Source organism: Stegastes partitus, unplaced genomic scaffold (genome assembly GCF_000690725.1).
Source record: "Stegastes partitus isolate 25-593 unplaced genomic scaffold, Stegastes_partitus-1.0.2 Scaffold681, whole genome shotgun sequence".
Classification (NCBI taxonomy): domain Eukaryota; kingdom Metazoa; phylum Chordata; class Actinopteri; family Pomacentridae; genus Stegastes; species Stegastes partitus.
In genome coordinates this window covers 325756-341093 of record NW_007578412.1, presented here as the reverse complement: position 1 = coordinate 341093, position 15338 = coordinate 325756, and the positions used below count along the sequence as shown (strand labels likewise).

At 43.4% G+C, this 15338-nt stretch overlaps 1 protein-coding gene across 1 annotated transcript; it reads right to left on the bottom strand.

Moving 5' to 3' along the window:
- Window positions 1-1848: 1848 nt before the first annotated feature.
- On the bottom strand, window positions 1849-12966 carry ca4a (carbonic anhydrase IV a). Its single transcript, XM_008290543.1, has 8 exons — window positions 12865-12966; window positions 8799-8843; window positions 6912-7076; window positions 6676-6821; window positions 5194-5286; window positions 5035-5101; window positions 4782-4945; window positions 1849-3663 (listed from the first exon to the last, which is right to left on the bottom strand). Exons 1-8 carry the CDS (start codon window positions 12929-12931, stop codon window positions 3484-3486), a joined length of 927 nt encoding a protein of 308 aa, XP_008288765.1. The 5' UTR covers window positions 12932-12966; the 3' UTR covers window positions 1849-3483.
- Between the last annotated feature and the right edge of the window lie 2372 nt (window positions 12967-15338).

Genomic DNA, 15338 nt, shown 5'->3' with positions numbered 1-15338 from the left:
CTATTGTCTACAGTAGGCCAGACTAATCCAGATCGCTTTCCCAAAGCTGCTGCTCCTAAAAGGGATTACAGCGGTTAACCTATCGCTTTAGCTGACTCTGGCACAGCCGCCTCAGAGCCAGGTCTGTCTGCTTTAATGACTCCACTTTCATGGCTCCGACACCGGGAGCACTGAGCAGCTGATCTCATGGCCTCTTACCCAGATGCCACGGTGCTCCTCAAACACCTCAGAGATCAGATGAGCATGCAAACAGGGCTCGCATATAAAGACTGTGCTGTGTTCATTTTGACCGCGCCGACCTCTGACCTCCGCTGCAGTCGAAGTGTGATTGACGGGGAGAATGAAGTTTTTGAAAAGGCTTCGGAAACCCAGAGATTGCTCTACTCTGTGAGATCAAAAGGCTCTGAGTTAATTCTCATTCTTTCTCATCATTTATCAGAGCACTGTATGTAAACAGATGTCAGCTGCTGTGTATAAATGACAGGATATTATCCCAGATGTATGCTAATGGCTGTAGCAGTGTCTGCTGTGTGATGAGCAGCCTCCTAAAAACATATTAGCAGTTAATGGGCCTTTGCTGTATTTGTGTAATTTTCCTAGAATGAAAGTGCTGAACTTCGGAAGACAAAGCATCATTCTGCTCCTCTCCTCTGAGTTTAATTCAAAAGGAAATTAATGTTTGGGCTTCTTCGATTGCTTCCTCCACATCCTTAAAAACAAGAGCAGGAAGATTGTTGCTGGAGAGCTGCTGCTACGTTATATTGGCTAATGTTACATCAGCTGGCAGACACCTCCGAGAGTTATATCACCGACTGTACAATAACCAGGTTAGCAGGTGTATCAATCGGATTAGAATATAGTGGAATGGGCCACAAATATCCCTCGGTGACAGGCCGCCGTAGAGCGTCGCGGCATCAATCAACAGGCTGCGAGGGATTCATTTCAAGCCTCAGATGCAGCAGGCAGGGAGAGAGGAGACACGGGAAAAGGTGGCACTGTTTGTTTTTCTCCAGACCGCATGGACAAAGACCGGCCCAGTGACCTTTAGCTGCAGCTGGCTATCTGATGGGCTGCTGTGCGTGTTTTAGGGAGGGTCACATTCAGTATGAGGATGCCTCTGGTTTCTCCCAGGGAAAATGGTGCCCTTTGTCCCAGAAACCCCGGGGACGAGGGGAACTGAGGAGAGGTTTAGTGCGCTTGTATTGGTGCTGTCCTGTTGACTGGGAAGACTGCAAGGTGCCACTGCCAGATATTAAGCATCCACCCCTTGATCCCCAATCCCTACTGATGCTTAACTGAAGAAGCAGGGGAATGAACAGGAGGCATTCATTCAAGCTTTTGTGTCTGCGCTCTCTGGGCCTGCATGCATGAAGGGCTGCTGTCTTCCTAAGCCTGTCTGTCACAATAAGCCTTTTGATTCCTTAATGACAGGGCCACAAGAGGGGAGGGGATGTAAAATAACTTGAAGAAGCACCTGCAAGCTGTCTCAGAGGCCAGTAAATAATATGTGGGGGTCACATTTTAGCGTGTTTGTGTACTCGCGGTAGCTTTGGGCAACAATCTCCTGTTCATCATGTAAAAACTGCCTCTATGGCATCAGGGACAAGTCAATTAGAAAAGGATTAAGGGATCGGGACCCGTGAGCGCCCTCGAGACTCTCCTGACGGACCGGAGGGGAATCGGTCAGCAAACTGAGAGGCTTGTCTTGTGTGTCTGAGCCAGCAGACAAACAACAGAGCCAACAGAGTGTGTTCTAATATCAGTTTTCACTGCGCGGGGATGTGGGGGCAGGACCGACGCCGGGGCTGAACACTGGTTTGATGAGCGTGCAAGCAGAAGACGCAGCCGTTAAAAAGGCATGTAAGTAGTTTATTGTTCAGTTGGAACACATTCTCCATAATTTTTACGACACTTTCAAGCATTACAACCTGACAGTCTCATACACTTGAAGATCATAAGTAAACGCCATTGGTCATGAACAACTCGATGCTTCATATATAGGTTTGCATTCAGTACTACTGTATATAAACTTTGCAATACATAAATAACAATAACTGTGCATCTCATATCAATATACACATTCAGTACATAAATACATGTGTACAATGGCACAGCATAGAAATATAACCCGATGCCTTATGAAACAATGGAAAATATACAGATTCCTTGCTCTATCAACACGATAAATCTTGCTGGAAAATTGCACAGATCTCTCACTAGAATACATAACGAGTCCTCCTGAATAAATGAGTGAGAACTCAGTGGGGTGTAATTCACAGTCGATAACATTCAGTGCATCCCAGAGCCTGAAATACAAGCCATGAACACAGTCACATGTTCTCACGATAAGCTCACTGAACTTCATGGGTCAAAACTGGGGGGAAACAGAGGTGTGTGTTTGTGTGTGTATGAATTTGACAAGCACAGATGAGTGTGTGTGCGGCATCACTCCGGCAGCCGTGTGCGTGTAGCTCATACTAAACATCTGGAAAACATCAAGACATGCGGGCTCATGCGATTCACGATCGAGATGCATGAAAATAATGGTGGAGAAGACGTGCTGCTCAGCTCCGAGATGTGTCGCTGTGTCCTCACGCTGCAGACGCTGTCGCTCACTGTGTGACCCGCTATCAGCATCTCTGCATCATCATCATCATCATCTTTGCCTCAGGTGTCGCCTTCCTCTGGCTGCAGCTCTGCTCTGAGAACAGCATGCGTTTGTTCTTCGTGGATTTTCTTGCCACTGGATGCTGGTGGGAAAAGGCCTTACACCTGCCACCCCTCCTGCCCCCTTTTTTCCCCGACCCAGCTGCCGGCTGAGTGGCTGTGAGGGTTCACCTGCCGGTCGTGCTGTGTGCTCCTGGACTTTGAAACAAAAGCCAAACTGCTGACTCCTGTGACCGCTGGCTTTGAAATGGAGCCTGTTTTTATGACTCAGTTCTGCTATTTATAACTCCATGCTGTTCACATGCCCCATTAATAACAACACATCACGTGCTTGGTAATGGGGCTGACAACGGCAAGTCACTCTGACATTAGCAGAGGCTAAATTTACCTGACATTGGACAGGGAGGGATGGAGTCTTAAGTGTTCGAGGAGTGTGTCGGTGTTTAGGATGATGCTGTGAGAAATGAGGGAATGACTAAGGGATCTGGGGTTGAGTTTGAATTCAGTTGTCACTTTGAGTGCTCAGTAACCTGCTTTATGGCACATTCATAATGCTGAAATAAGACCTACTCTTTCACTATGCATGCATGAATGCTGATCAACCCCTTACAGCACCTTTCGTAAGGCATTCCTCGAACGCCTTTGTCATTTGTGTCATAAGGGAGGAACACCAGGCGGGTAAATGCCTGCACTACGACGTGGTCCATCGTCTTTGCAACCGTGAGAGTAAGATGGTACAAACCAGGGCTCAGCTGAGGATTGATACAGAGCTTATTGTGTTCATGGATGTCGCAGTGCAGCGCGGGACGCCTCGCTCTAGTTGGGCTGGGACAGTCCCAACGCCGTGGCGATGGCGGCCAGAAGGAGGGCGGAGCTGGCCAGGATCACGGCGCCTCCCGACCGGAACACCTGCCGGCCGTTTAGGGGCTGGACGGGCCTGAAGTTTCCCGTCATCTGCTTGCCGTCATGGAACTGGAGCTCTGAGAAAGCTCTCAGCTGGAGGAACAGGAGATTAACACAAATGTCAGGCTGCAGCTTCGGGGAAAAGATCACCAAGGTGTGTAATCTGACTGAGTCTGGGAAAGCTGTGTTTTTGTGTCAGCGTGTACATTGAGGACCAGCAGAGGAACGTTTCCAGGCTTCTGCACTTCAGCACACTGCTTGCACCTCATTGTTTTCTTTTTATGCTACTTTGGTCCATAAATTTCAGGAGGAAATCTACTGCCTTTATCTGACAATTACATTCACCAGTGAGTCTGTAGATGAAATATTTGTATTAAAAGACTTCACATGTTGGTTTATTAGGAAAAAAAAAAGACATTGATGGGAAAAATTCCACACTAACCTGTCAGTGTGTTGTAGTTTAAATGTAAAACTAGACTTCAGCACACCTGACAGAAGAGAGAGCTGCAGGAGGAGGGCTACGTACTTTTATAGTCAGAGTTAATTATTTTTAAAAATGATTGCCCTTTCTGGAGTCCTGCCTACTGCAGCTTTAAACCAACATATTCTCTTGTGATCCCTTACATCAGTGTCAGTGCCCTTATCACAATTAGATAGCTATTTTATCACACTGTATATATATCATTTTACATTACATTTTTAAATATCTCATTACCTCATTTTGTGTTTTTAGTACATTTTAATACTTTCGTACCAACATTGTTTTATGTTCTGTGTCAGGTTTGGGGTCTTGACTGTGACTGTAGCTGCTGTAATGACGGATCAACAAAGTGTGTATCTATGAGGTGTTAGTGATGCCACTTCTCCTGTGGTAGATTTAAAATAACTATTTATGGCCTAAAGAGGTCAAAATTATTCAATATTTCTGGAACAAATTGGAGAAAACTAGCAAAAGTTATGGAGAAGTAAAAGAAATAATTATAGTTTTGATGGCTGGAACCTTGGCACGGACAAATCGGTAACAATTAAATATAAGTAATGTAAAAAACAAAACAGACATCAGTTAAAGGGGACATGTTTCTGCAAACAGTCATTTTACAGAACGCTTCTTTCATCACTACTCAGAGAAAAACTCTTTTGGTTGCTGAAGTTAAAATAGAAAATGGACAAAATAATTTTAGGACAGTGATCAAACTCAGGTGCATTCTAACCTGGTCCATGCTCAGAGGGATGGGCTTCTCAAACACGGTCCAAACCACAGCCTCAGCGCAGCCCGGGGTGGTCAGGGAGCCTTTGTAACGGTAGTAGGAGGTCATATTCTGCTCAGACGGGACCAGCTGTGCCAGGGAGATGGCAGGCAGAGATGTATTACCGTCTGAAAACAGAGAAACCACAGAGGAAGCGTTAGTAACAAACACATGCAGCTCTGTGTTGGGTTCGGTTGTGCAGAGCTGTCATACATACTTGTGGACTTGATGCTTCTCAGACTGCTGATGATGGGCTCGTACTTTTTGTTTGAACTGCTGGATTTCTGAAAATAGGAGGAGACACGTATCAGTATTCTTTCATTTCACAACTTCACACTGTAGACTGATAAAACTACGAAGGACTTCAAAGATGTACCTCGTACAAAAATCCAAGAACAGCGATTCCTTCTGGATCTCTCAGAGCTGTTGTCAGATCAATGTAGTGGCTCTTCATGTGAACAATGTGCAGCTGCAGAGAACATATTACGGCTGTTAACACTTTGTGCAAAGTCAGGTTTTATGCAGTAGATGTGGAACTGTAAAGTAAACGGGACCAACAAAAATGTCACGATTTTATCAGCTGAAGGATTGCAGCATTTGTCGATATTCATGCTCCAACAAAAGCAGCAGATATCCGGTTCTGCAGCCGTTTATCAGAAACGTGTCTTAAAGGAGTTTACTGATACAGAAAAGCTTACTTAATCCGATAATCACCAGACAGGAGTGGAAGTTGAAATATAAAGGGCCGATTTGTATTTGTGACCATTTAAAGGTAGAGTCTGCAATTCTGGAGAAAGGTGTTGATATTTCGCTTGTTAAATATGTTTTCATTTTCAGGGTTAAGGTTACATCTACTGCATTTACACCTTGGATCCACAGTGCTTTTGTGCTTGGGGGCCCCTAAAACTGAGACTTTTGGAAACGCTGCTGAACCTGGTGGGTAACTTGGGTTGTGTTTGGAGCCAGACAGGCAGAAATGGAGGATTTTGGAAACTATGACTCAGATATTCATGTTGGTTTTCAGATTTGGTAAATGGTCACTTATAAAGCTTCACAATGCATTTCTCATTCACCCATTCACACACATTCATACACCAATGGCGACTGAGCTGCCATGCAAGGTGCTGCCTACCATTGGGAGCAATTTTGGGTTCAGTGTCTTGCCCAAGGACATTTCGACTATGGAGGGGCGGGGGATCGAACCACCAACCTTGCGATTGGAGGACAACCCACTCTACCACCTGAGCAACAGCCGCCCAGACAGACAGATCTGAACTGTCACTACTGTTCCCTGATTCGTCATGCTTCTACCACGACTGATTTCCAGAAGAAAAACAGACATCTGACTACCAGTGATTCATTCAACATGAATGACGAATCGAAGGTGTCGCTGACTTTGTCGTATCTGCTGGCAACTTCTGTGCAGTTAAATCTCTGGTCTCACTTTTTACTTCTTCCTCCTTAGTATTTTATACAACAAAGAAACCAAACCCTGCTTCTTGTTTATGCACGAGCATATAATGCACGGACAGCTTGAAAAGTGTGAAGAGACTGTGGAGAATCGCTGCCTTTACTTTTAAAGGTCAGATCTGGTGATATTCCTCCACTCTAAGACCACAGTCAGCTGTGTGTCTGATAAAACCCCATCAATGGGCCACAACATGTCACAACACTGAGTCACAAGTTCCTTCTTTACGATGAGCAAGTGCAGTGTAATCTATTTTAAGTCAACCATTTGTACACCATAAATATTCACTAGTAGGCAAATCCATAGCTGAAAGTGTTCCCACGACAAACAACACAACATCCTGAATCAACCGTTCACCATGTCAGACAGGCTTGGAGACGGTTAAAGTACCTCCATGGGATACTGCTCCCCATCGATGGTGTGCTCGGAGCCAGGTCCTCCGTTCTTGCCCCAGTGCAGGTGGAACTGCACGGCCTTGTAGGTGCCCTCCAGGCCTCCACCTGAGATGGTGCTCAGATGAGGAATTCCGACCTGAACTGCAGTGGACCAACAACAAACATACAGAGTCAGCGCCACAGCTTCAAACCACTGATGTCTATGTGCTGCTAAACAGAAAGTACGCTCACCTGAGTGTCCGTTGTTTTTGATGTTGCTCCTGAAGATCTGCTGGTAGTTCTTGAACTGTATCGGAGTCAGACGCTCATCTTTCAGTGTCTTTCTGGTGACGATGTTGATGGGTGACTGGCGTGTTCCTGCACAGTCCTTGAAGGAGTGGTCCCACTTTTCTGGTGCTAAGACAAGAGAAATAGCAGCGTTCAAAGATTTGGACTGATCGCTTCTAGTACTACTGAACTTAGAGCAGGTTGTAGGACAGAGGCAGCACTTCCTAATGATGTTCTTATAATAGCTGACAGTGGCCAAACATCAGTTTTACTGCTTCTACACGGAATTTGTTCTTCTGTCTGTGAAAGAACTGATTAGAGGGGGTGAAAGTAAAACTAACCATAAGCTCTGAGGTCGTCTGTGAAGATGCTCAGTCATCCAGGTCATGGTTATTCTCACAGATTAATCGTAGCAACGGGACTTGCTTGAGTTCCTTGAAGACGTTTCACCTCTCATCCAAGAGGCTTCATCAGTTCTGACTGACTAGTTGGGAGTTCCAGATTCTTAATGGCTCCTTTAGGATAGAAGTATCCGGAACTGCCAACTAGTCAGTCAGAACTGATGAAGCCCTTGGAAGCAAGTCCAGTTGCTACGATTAATCTGCGAGAAGCTCTTAGGTTATCATTTATTGTTTGTTTATTCATTTTATGTACATGTATCTTTGTAGCTAATTATGGAAGAGTTACCTCAGGGGTCAATAAGGTCAAGGTTTGAGGTCAACCAGAGAAGATATGTTTACACCCCTTAAAGGTTTTTGTCTTTCCAAAGATGACCTCAGTGTTTCTTACATGGTATGGATAACTATGCCGTAAGGTTTGAACTTACAGTCTATTTGCAACGAGCCAATAGGAAAAGAGTTTGTTTTCTATAAATGCTGTTACGTTGGACTTCTTCCTTGGGGGAGAGAGGATCTTAACAACAATACATTCATGGACAATCCAGCAGTGTGTTTGTTGTCTTAATCAAGGGTAGAATCCGGGTGGGTAAAATATCCTCGACAAGGGTTTTTAAATCCACCACATGCACGGAGTACCACAGGGATCAATCCTTGGTCCTTCACTTTTATTCAACTAGATATTACATTTGGGCCACATCTTGCAGAAGCATGACATCAGGTTGCATTTCCACACAGATAATTCTCAGACTTGTTTTCCCTTCAGTTCCTGCAACGTGATGCAACTGAACAAACTGCAGCTCTCTCTCATAGACGTTAAAACTTGTTACCATTTGCAGCCACCAACAAATCAGGAGCTATCATTGCTTCAGATTCCTTATAAGCTTATGTCTTGGCTTATTTTAGAAACCATGCCTTAATATTGGATTACAGGCTCAGTATTGACCTCCAGGTGAAGTCAGTTCTGCTGCTTCCTACTTTGTCAGAACATTTTCTTTTCTTTTTTTTTTTTTGTAAATGCAGAACACTTTTAAGTTGAGCACTTTTTATTAACATTGCTTTAATTGTCAGTCTACAATCTTTGCAAACTGCTTCAGATGCCTGCAGCAACGCATTACAGATGGAAAACTGCTTATAGCTCCAGTTCTAGAAACAATGTCTGTTTAAGAGTAGATTTTATCTGCACATATATGAGACTGACTCCTGGCTGTATTTCCGACTAGCTAACCCTGTGAAGGTACAAGTGCGGGCTGAAATCTTGTACTAATTTTCCATCAGTAATTTCCAAGTTAAGGTGGAAACCAGCAGGAATCGGGCCTTTACCAGTCTGCCGTAACAGATCAGCAATTTTATCTGTTAAATTTCTCTTGAATATTTGCAATTTGGTAAACTGCACCTCTGGGTTTTTGAAAACTGCTTTATAAAAAAAAACACTTTAGAAGTGAAACCAGCTTACCATTGCAGGGATGTTCGCAGGCAAACTGGGACTGATAGCACCAGTCTGAAACACAGAAAATGATTTTATTGATAAGACGTTGCATGCATCCATCTTCATATCAACAGTGAGTGATGTAAGGAGCTTAAACACACTTGATGCCAGTGACAGTATCAGTCAGTTCCCTGCATTGTTAACTTCTGAGTGACACCAACAAACCTCAGCTGGACTCTTGCCATATTCGCTGGCACGAATCCTAAACAGATTTTATATATATTTACAAATGTGTGCTTTTATTAATAGATTATTTTGTTCCTTACTGCAAACAGCGAATTGTTCTCCTATTAGTTTAAGTCAGCTGTTATTCAGGGCCACACAAAAAACCTCCTAATACACAGGAAATTGTCTTCCTATTCACAAAAAAGTTGGCGTTTGTGCTTTATCTTTCCGTGCTATCAGCATAAACACAGGGCCAATCTTTTGCATCGGCAAGGTCCCATTCTCACATGTTTGTCTGCGGGTTTATTAATATTTCACAATTGGTTTGCATGTTTCCACCCTTTACGTGGAGACAAATATCTGCTGCTATCTCACAAATCAAATATTTATGAAAAACACACATGCCATTGAAAAAATACGGGGAGGGTCTCCTGCTCTGTTATTAGTATTGTATGAGGACTTCTCCCTGTGTTTGTGAAGGAAGTCGCCGCTTGATTTCTGTGCCATGTTGGTGAGCCTTTTTCCTCCTGCTGCTGCATGATAATGGGCACTGAAAATAAACCAAGCAGGGGGCAAACATTTTGGGGGGTCACAAGGTATTCAGGGGTGCCATCACTCCTCATAACGTTACATAACGAGATGCTCATGCTTCATATTCCTCTTTTTTTTTATCTTTATCATGTAAGTGAAGCGTGGGCCCTGTGGGAAAAAAAATCTTACACCTCAGAATGTTCTAATTACCCTCCGTCGTTACAGCCTGAGCGTATTAAAGGATTAGGATTAATTTCAAACATTGAGTCGCTTTTGCCAGGTTTGACAGCTTCGGCAGTAACTGTAAGATGTTTTATTTTTAGCATCACAGCTGTGTGAGTCTCACAAAGACAAGACGGTTCACTTGCGTCGCATAAAGGTGATAATCAAGCTTGTCGGCATTAACTTTTGTAGCTGTTAAGATATGGTCTCCTCAGGAACAATACTAATCGTTTACATGTTTAATTAAAAGACAACCTTTTTTTTAAATCATCTATCCTTCAATCCTGATGGGCATATTAAATAATATGATCAGGAATTCATAATGACACCAACACTCAGAAAGATGCTGAATATTGGATTTGTTCATCAACCAGGCTGATCATTTATTGACCCCTCGTGCTTTTATAGAACATGACAATAAACAGCTTTTACCAAATATCTGACATCTCACAAGTAATATTTACTGACGTGTTGTGTGTGAGGAAAAGCAGAAGCACATTTTCTGAAGTACAAATTTGAGATACTTTGGTGTTTGACTCTATTAGTCCACTGCCTTTATTTAGGAGCTGCAGTCACAAGCTACTGAACTGTACAGAAATAATACATGATATTATAAAACTAAGGGATCATTAATCTTTAACTTGTATTCTCGCAGCATTTGTTCAAGAATTCTTACTGTTTGAAATATTGCTTTAATTTCATGTTTTTAATACATGGCTTCTTCCACTATATTAGTATTTTTACAGCTTGGTTTGGCTGTTTTTTCTCAAGTAGAATAGTTAAGTCATCCACAACTCTCCTCCGTCACCTCTCTATGGCTCAGAACGGCTCGTTTTCACATCAGCCAATCAGAACTCTGTCCGCACAATATCCTGACCAATCGGCACGCGGCTTTGATCTTTTGTGTGGCGCTCAGCAAAACGAACAATATGAGCGAGGTTTCAATAGATCTGAGAGCCGTGGTGGCCAGAGAGCGACCTGAGGAAGCTGTCAAGGAGAAAACAAAAGGCTACGGCAGGAAAACAAACAGGCCCCGTCTGCCGGCACGTCGACCACATCTGACAGCGACATGTGAACTCTGCGGCGTTTCATGCCATTGTGTTGTGTTGTGTTGTGTTGTGTAGCCACGAGGAGCCACACGCAAGCTCGTCCCTCACACACCAAGGTTTAGGTATTTTTGTGGGGACGCTGAATGACATAATCCCGTTAAATTAACCATCTCAACCAACCCGAACACGAACCTGATTCTAACCTGAAAACTAAACGTGTCCAGCTTCACATTACGCATTAAAACTTGAGAGGATGCGTCTTAACGTCCTCACGACAGTAGTGCTGAGTCAATATCGGTTCTCACAAAGGTAGCAGAACATGCCCAAACACAAACACGCACGTACAGAATGACAGCAGAGGGAGACACCGCCGCGCTCCATCATGCGCCAAAGCGACTCCCCGCGCAGCTTTCAGGACCGACTACAGGGGAGACTTTTGGATCAGTGCGTTGACTTGACAGAAACAGACACGATCCTGATCAGGTTTCCAGTCCTCACTGCACATGCGCACTCCTGCTGGGACGGGACCCTGCCACTGGGATCAGTGCGCACAGATGTGGACCGAAGCGCGCACTGACCGAACCGATGAATGAATGAATGAAGCGCTTTTCTTTTCTTTTCTTGTTTTTTTTTTTTTTTTTTACTTTTGCAAAATTATCTAACATGATCCTTCAATAATCCTATTTATATCACCTGTAGAAATAGACAAGCTTCTTCCTGGATGCCACATCTGATACATGCGTCAATCAGAGAGTCTATTTTCGAGCTTGTGTCTGTTTTAAAGGTGTTGAATGAAGGTGAACAGACGCGCTGTGATCAGTTCATCCATAAATTATACTCTGATAGATAGATTCTAACGCTCTCAGCTGTCACTTACAACACTTTAGTCAAGCACAAGAAAAAAAAAAGCCAAATTAAACCACATTTTAAAGACTGGTTTTAAAAAAAGGTGTATCAGGAGTTTAAATTAAAACGCACCAGAGGAGCTTTGGACGTTTCCCTCCATAAGTGCGCACTTGTGAACCGGTGACTAATAGCTGATCACAATGAACAGCCTGCAGTCATCGCCGCTAATTTCCTTCACTTTCCCGGAGTCCTGGTGCCAAACCCGGAGGACTGTTATGTGAAATTACCGCCTCACAGCGGACCGACGCTAATTTGGAGACGGTGGCGCTGCGCGTGACGCGTCTCTCTGCGGCAACAAGGACGCAACCGCCTGTCATTGGCTCAGCGTGGATCCGAGCAGGTGCACGAGAGGGAGAGAGAGAGAGAGAGAGAGAGAGAGAGAGTGAGGCAGAGAGAGGGGGAGAAAGAGAAACACAGACGTGTCCGACGCGCGGAGGCTCTGAGGGAATCTCAGCTCTGCCAGATTTTGTCTCCGGCTCAGCTGATGCAGGGACTCTGTATCCTCTCCTGTCCTTGAGCTCAGAGGTGTAACTACGTGCGGGGGAGCAGATGAGCCTCTCGGACACACGGAGGAGCCCCATCAACCTGATGGACAGGGCAGGTGGAGCGCGTCACGCAGACGGATTTTGGTGCTCTCCTCTGGTAGAGGGTTGGTGGGTGGGTGGGGGTGCCTCGTTTTCATCTAGGGTGCTTCTATCTATCTCTCAGCAGAACGTTTTTCTTTTTCAGTTTTGGAATTTCTGTCTATTTGTGCATTCATGGAATTCCGCATTATACTAACTTAGTGATCAATAAAGTGACAAAAAATGTTTAAAAAAAACAACAACTTCATCCTGCTGCTGTCACTGAGCAGCCTGCTGAAGCATCCATTCATCTCATTTTACTGTTTAGTCCTGATATTAGAGCTTATATTGATCTAGATGTCAAGTATAATTACATGTACAATATCATCACAAATCAAAATGAAAAATAAATATTAACAGGCAGAAATTGCGCAAAACACAAACATTCCCAGAAAAAAATAATCAGACAATAAATATCCAGAATTCAATTAAATTCCAAATTTCTTTCACATATTCTCTTCTGTTTAGAGGCAACAGAGACTAAATAATGTCAATAAATTGCACCTATTTTCCCTGTATGAATGAGCAGAGACTCACCTCCTGCTCCGGTGCAGGTTGTCCAGAAGGATGCCAGGAGAGCGCACAGGAGGATCAGCTGCTGCATCTTGGAGCGTCTTTGACTCGAGCGAGAGGAGGCAACACAATGACTCGTTTTTTCCAATGTGATCGCATTCTTGCGGGGGGTCTTATACTTATCTATCAGCGTACCCCCGACAGGAAAGAGGGAGTGGCCCCTCCCCCTTCGGGCATCGCCTCTAATAAAGGCTCTGCGCTGATAAGAGCCGCTGAGGAGCCCGTCGATGGGCTCCTGGTGCGCCGGAGCCAAACGTAACGCAGCGTCCGGAGCCTGATGGAGGAGATCTGTGCGCAGAGTTATTGATGACGGGCTGCTGACAGCTCCATAGGTGGCTCAAGGTGGCCTTCACATGATTAACAGAGCAGAGAGAGAGAGAGAGAGAGAGAGAGAGCGGGGAATATTCTTATTAGTCCAGATTTAACCTCTCCCACATTACTCCACCTGTTCCTTCACATTAAAGGTCAGAGCTCCAGTCATACAGTTCTGCATCAGCTTCATCCAGCTGTTCACTGGAGCTACATGATGTCAGTGACACTCAGCAACATCGATCTGCATGGAAACATTCTGGGAAAATGATTCAAATCAGTTAAAAGTACCACATTATAAAACAGTTCTACAGTGTTTATGAGTGCTGTTCATACTGTTATCATCACATAGTCAGTCATGTCTGTGAACAACCTGTGTGAAGGGTTCATATGATAAACTTTAATGTACTTAAACCATTATGCAGAATGTGTGTTATTCTTTTGATGCATTCATGTGTCATTGGTACAGTTTCATATATAATAATACATCATAAACCATAATCTGATATCAAATATATTATGATAAACCTAAAATAATTTTGATATCATGACAACAACACACATATGATGATATTGTGAATAATCCAACTATCCACACAGTCCGGTTATGGTCTACATGGAAAACTATATTTATTTCTTGTGTGTTTATTCTTGTTTTAATTTATTTCTTAATATTGTTTTGGTGTGGAACAGTACGCAAAGCATTTCACTGCACGTTATATCGTGTATGACTGTGTTTGTGATAAATAAAGACCTTAAATTGAATTGAATTGGTCACAGATTCTCCACCTCTGTGTTTTAAGTCACTCATTTGCCAAAATAAAAGACAAAACATGCAATAAACAGATGAATTTGACTGATAGCATGATTTATCTTTTCAAATTAACAAATATTGGCTGCACTAATTGCATAGAGGGAATCTGACATCAGCTGCAATGGTGTAAAAAGTACAATATTACACTAAAAAGTATTTTTAAAAAGTGTACACAGGAGCTTAAAATAGTACAGCTGTTGAGTAAGTGTACTTTCTGCTGCTGCTTTGAAGTTTCTCCTGATGAAGTAAAATCTGAGTTTGTAACTAACGAACCACCGTCAGCTCAGAGAGGCTCGATGGGTTAAACAGGGAGAGACTTTCACCTGACAGACGCACATTTAGAAGTGACATCAGGTGAAAGAGAAAGTCAAGCCAAGTTCACCCTGTCCAGAAAAAAAAAAAAACCTAAAAAACCTCACGTCGCTGTTCAGCTTTTCCACAGAAAAAGTTTGATGAGCTGTCACCTTTATTTTTATTCACTGAGTGGAAACCTAGAATACCCTCCACCTGAATTATTGATCATGCTGAGTGAGTACATTTCCTCCACCAAAAACATAATTTAGCTTGTTTTGCTTTTCTTGAAAACTTTTTTTTTTAAACCAAGAATCTGATTAGTTTGAAAAACTGGATGTGAAGGTGTGTGAAGCTCCAGATGTGTGTGTGTGTGTGTGTGTGTGTGTGTGTGTGTGTGTGTGTGTGTGTGTGGAACAGTGCAGGTGTCTCCTCTCTCCTCCTGGAAGTTTCTGAATCGTGGTTTCACTTTAAACATGTTCCTACAAAGGAAGTGACAGCTGATTTTTAATAACTTCACTCAGTGTGTAGCCGTGACAGTCTGTAAGTGTGACATTATGCAACCATGTCATCACTGGATTGGCTCAGAGTGCTGGTTGTGTTGCAGAAGCTCCTCTTTGTGTGTCTCCTGGTGAAAAAACTCCATCTGGTGGACGAATGCAGAACAAGCACCGCCGCTGCCTCCATGACTCAGATGTGTTTCACTGTGGTGGCAGAAGTACTTAAATCCCTGGAAAATGTAGTTTTCTTACTGTTATTTAATCTGAACGTTTCAGTGTTGTTATGTAGAATAATTTATCTTTGATTTGGTGTTTCTACTCATCTCTGAGATTCCACTAAAACTGCCTGATGCCTCCTTTTCAGGGATGTTGTGACTGTTTAGTCATACTGAGAAGCCAGCCAGGGTTCAGTAGAACAACCTGTTGCTAGTTGAGGATTTTTTGTGCTCAATATGATGTGTTTTCACTATTTTGCTCCTTAAAACTAAATCCATCCGTTATCTATACAACGCTAAATCCTCACT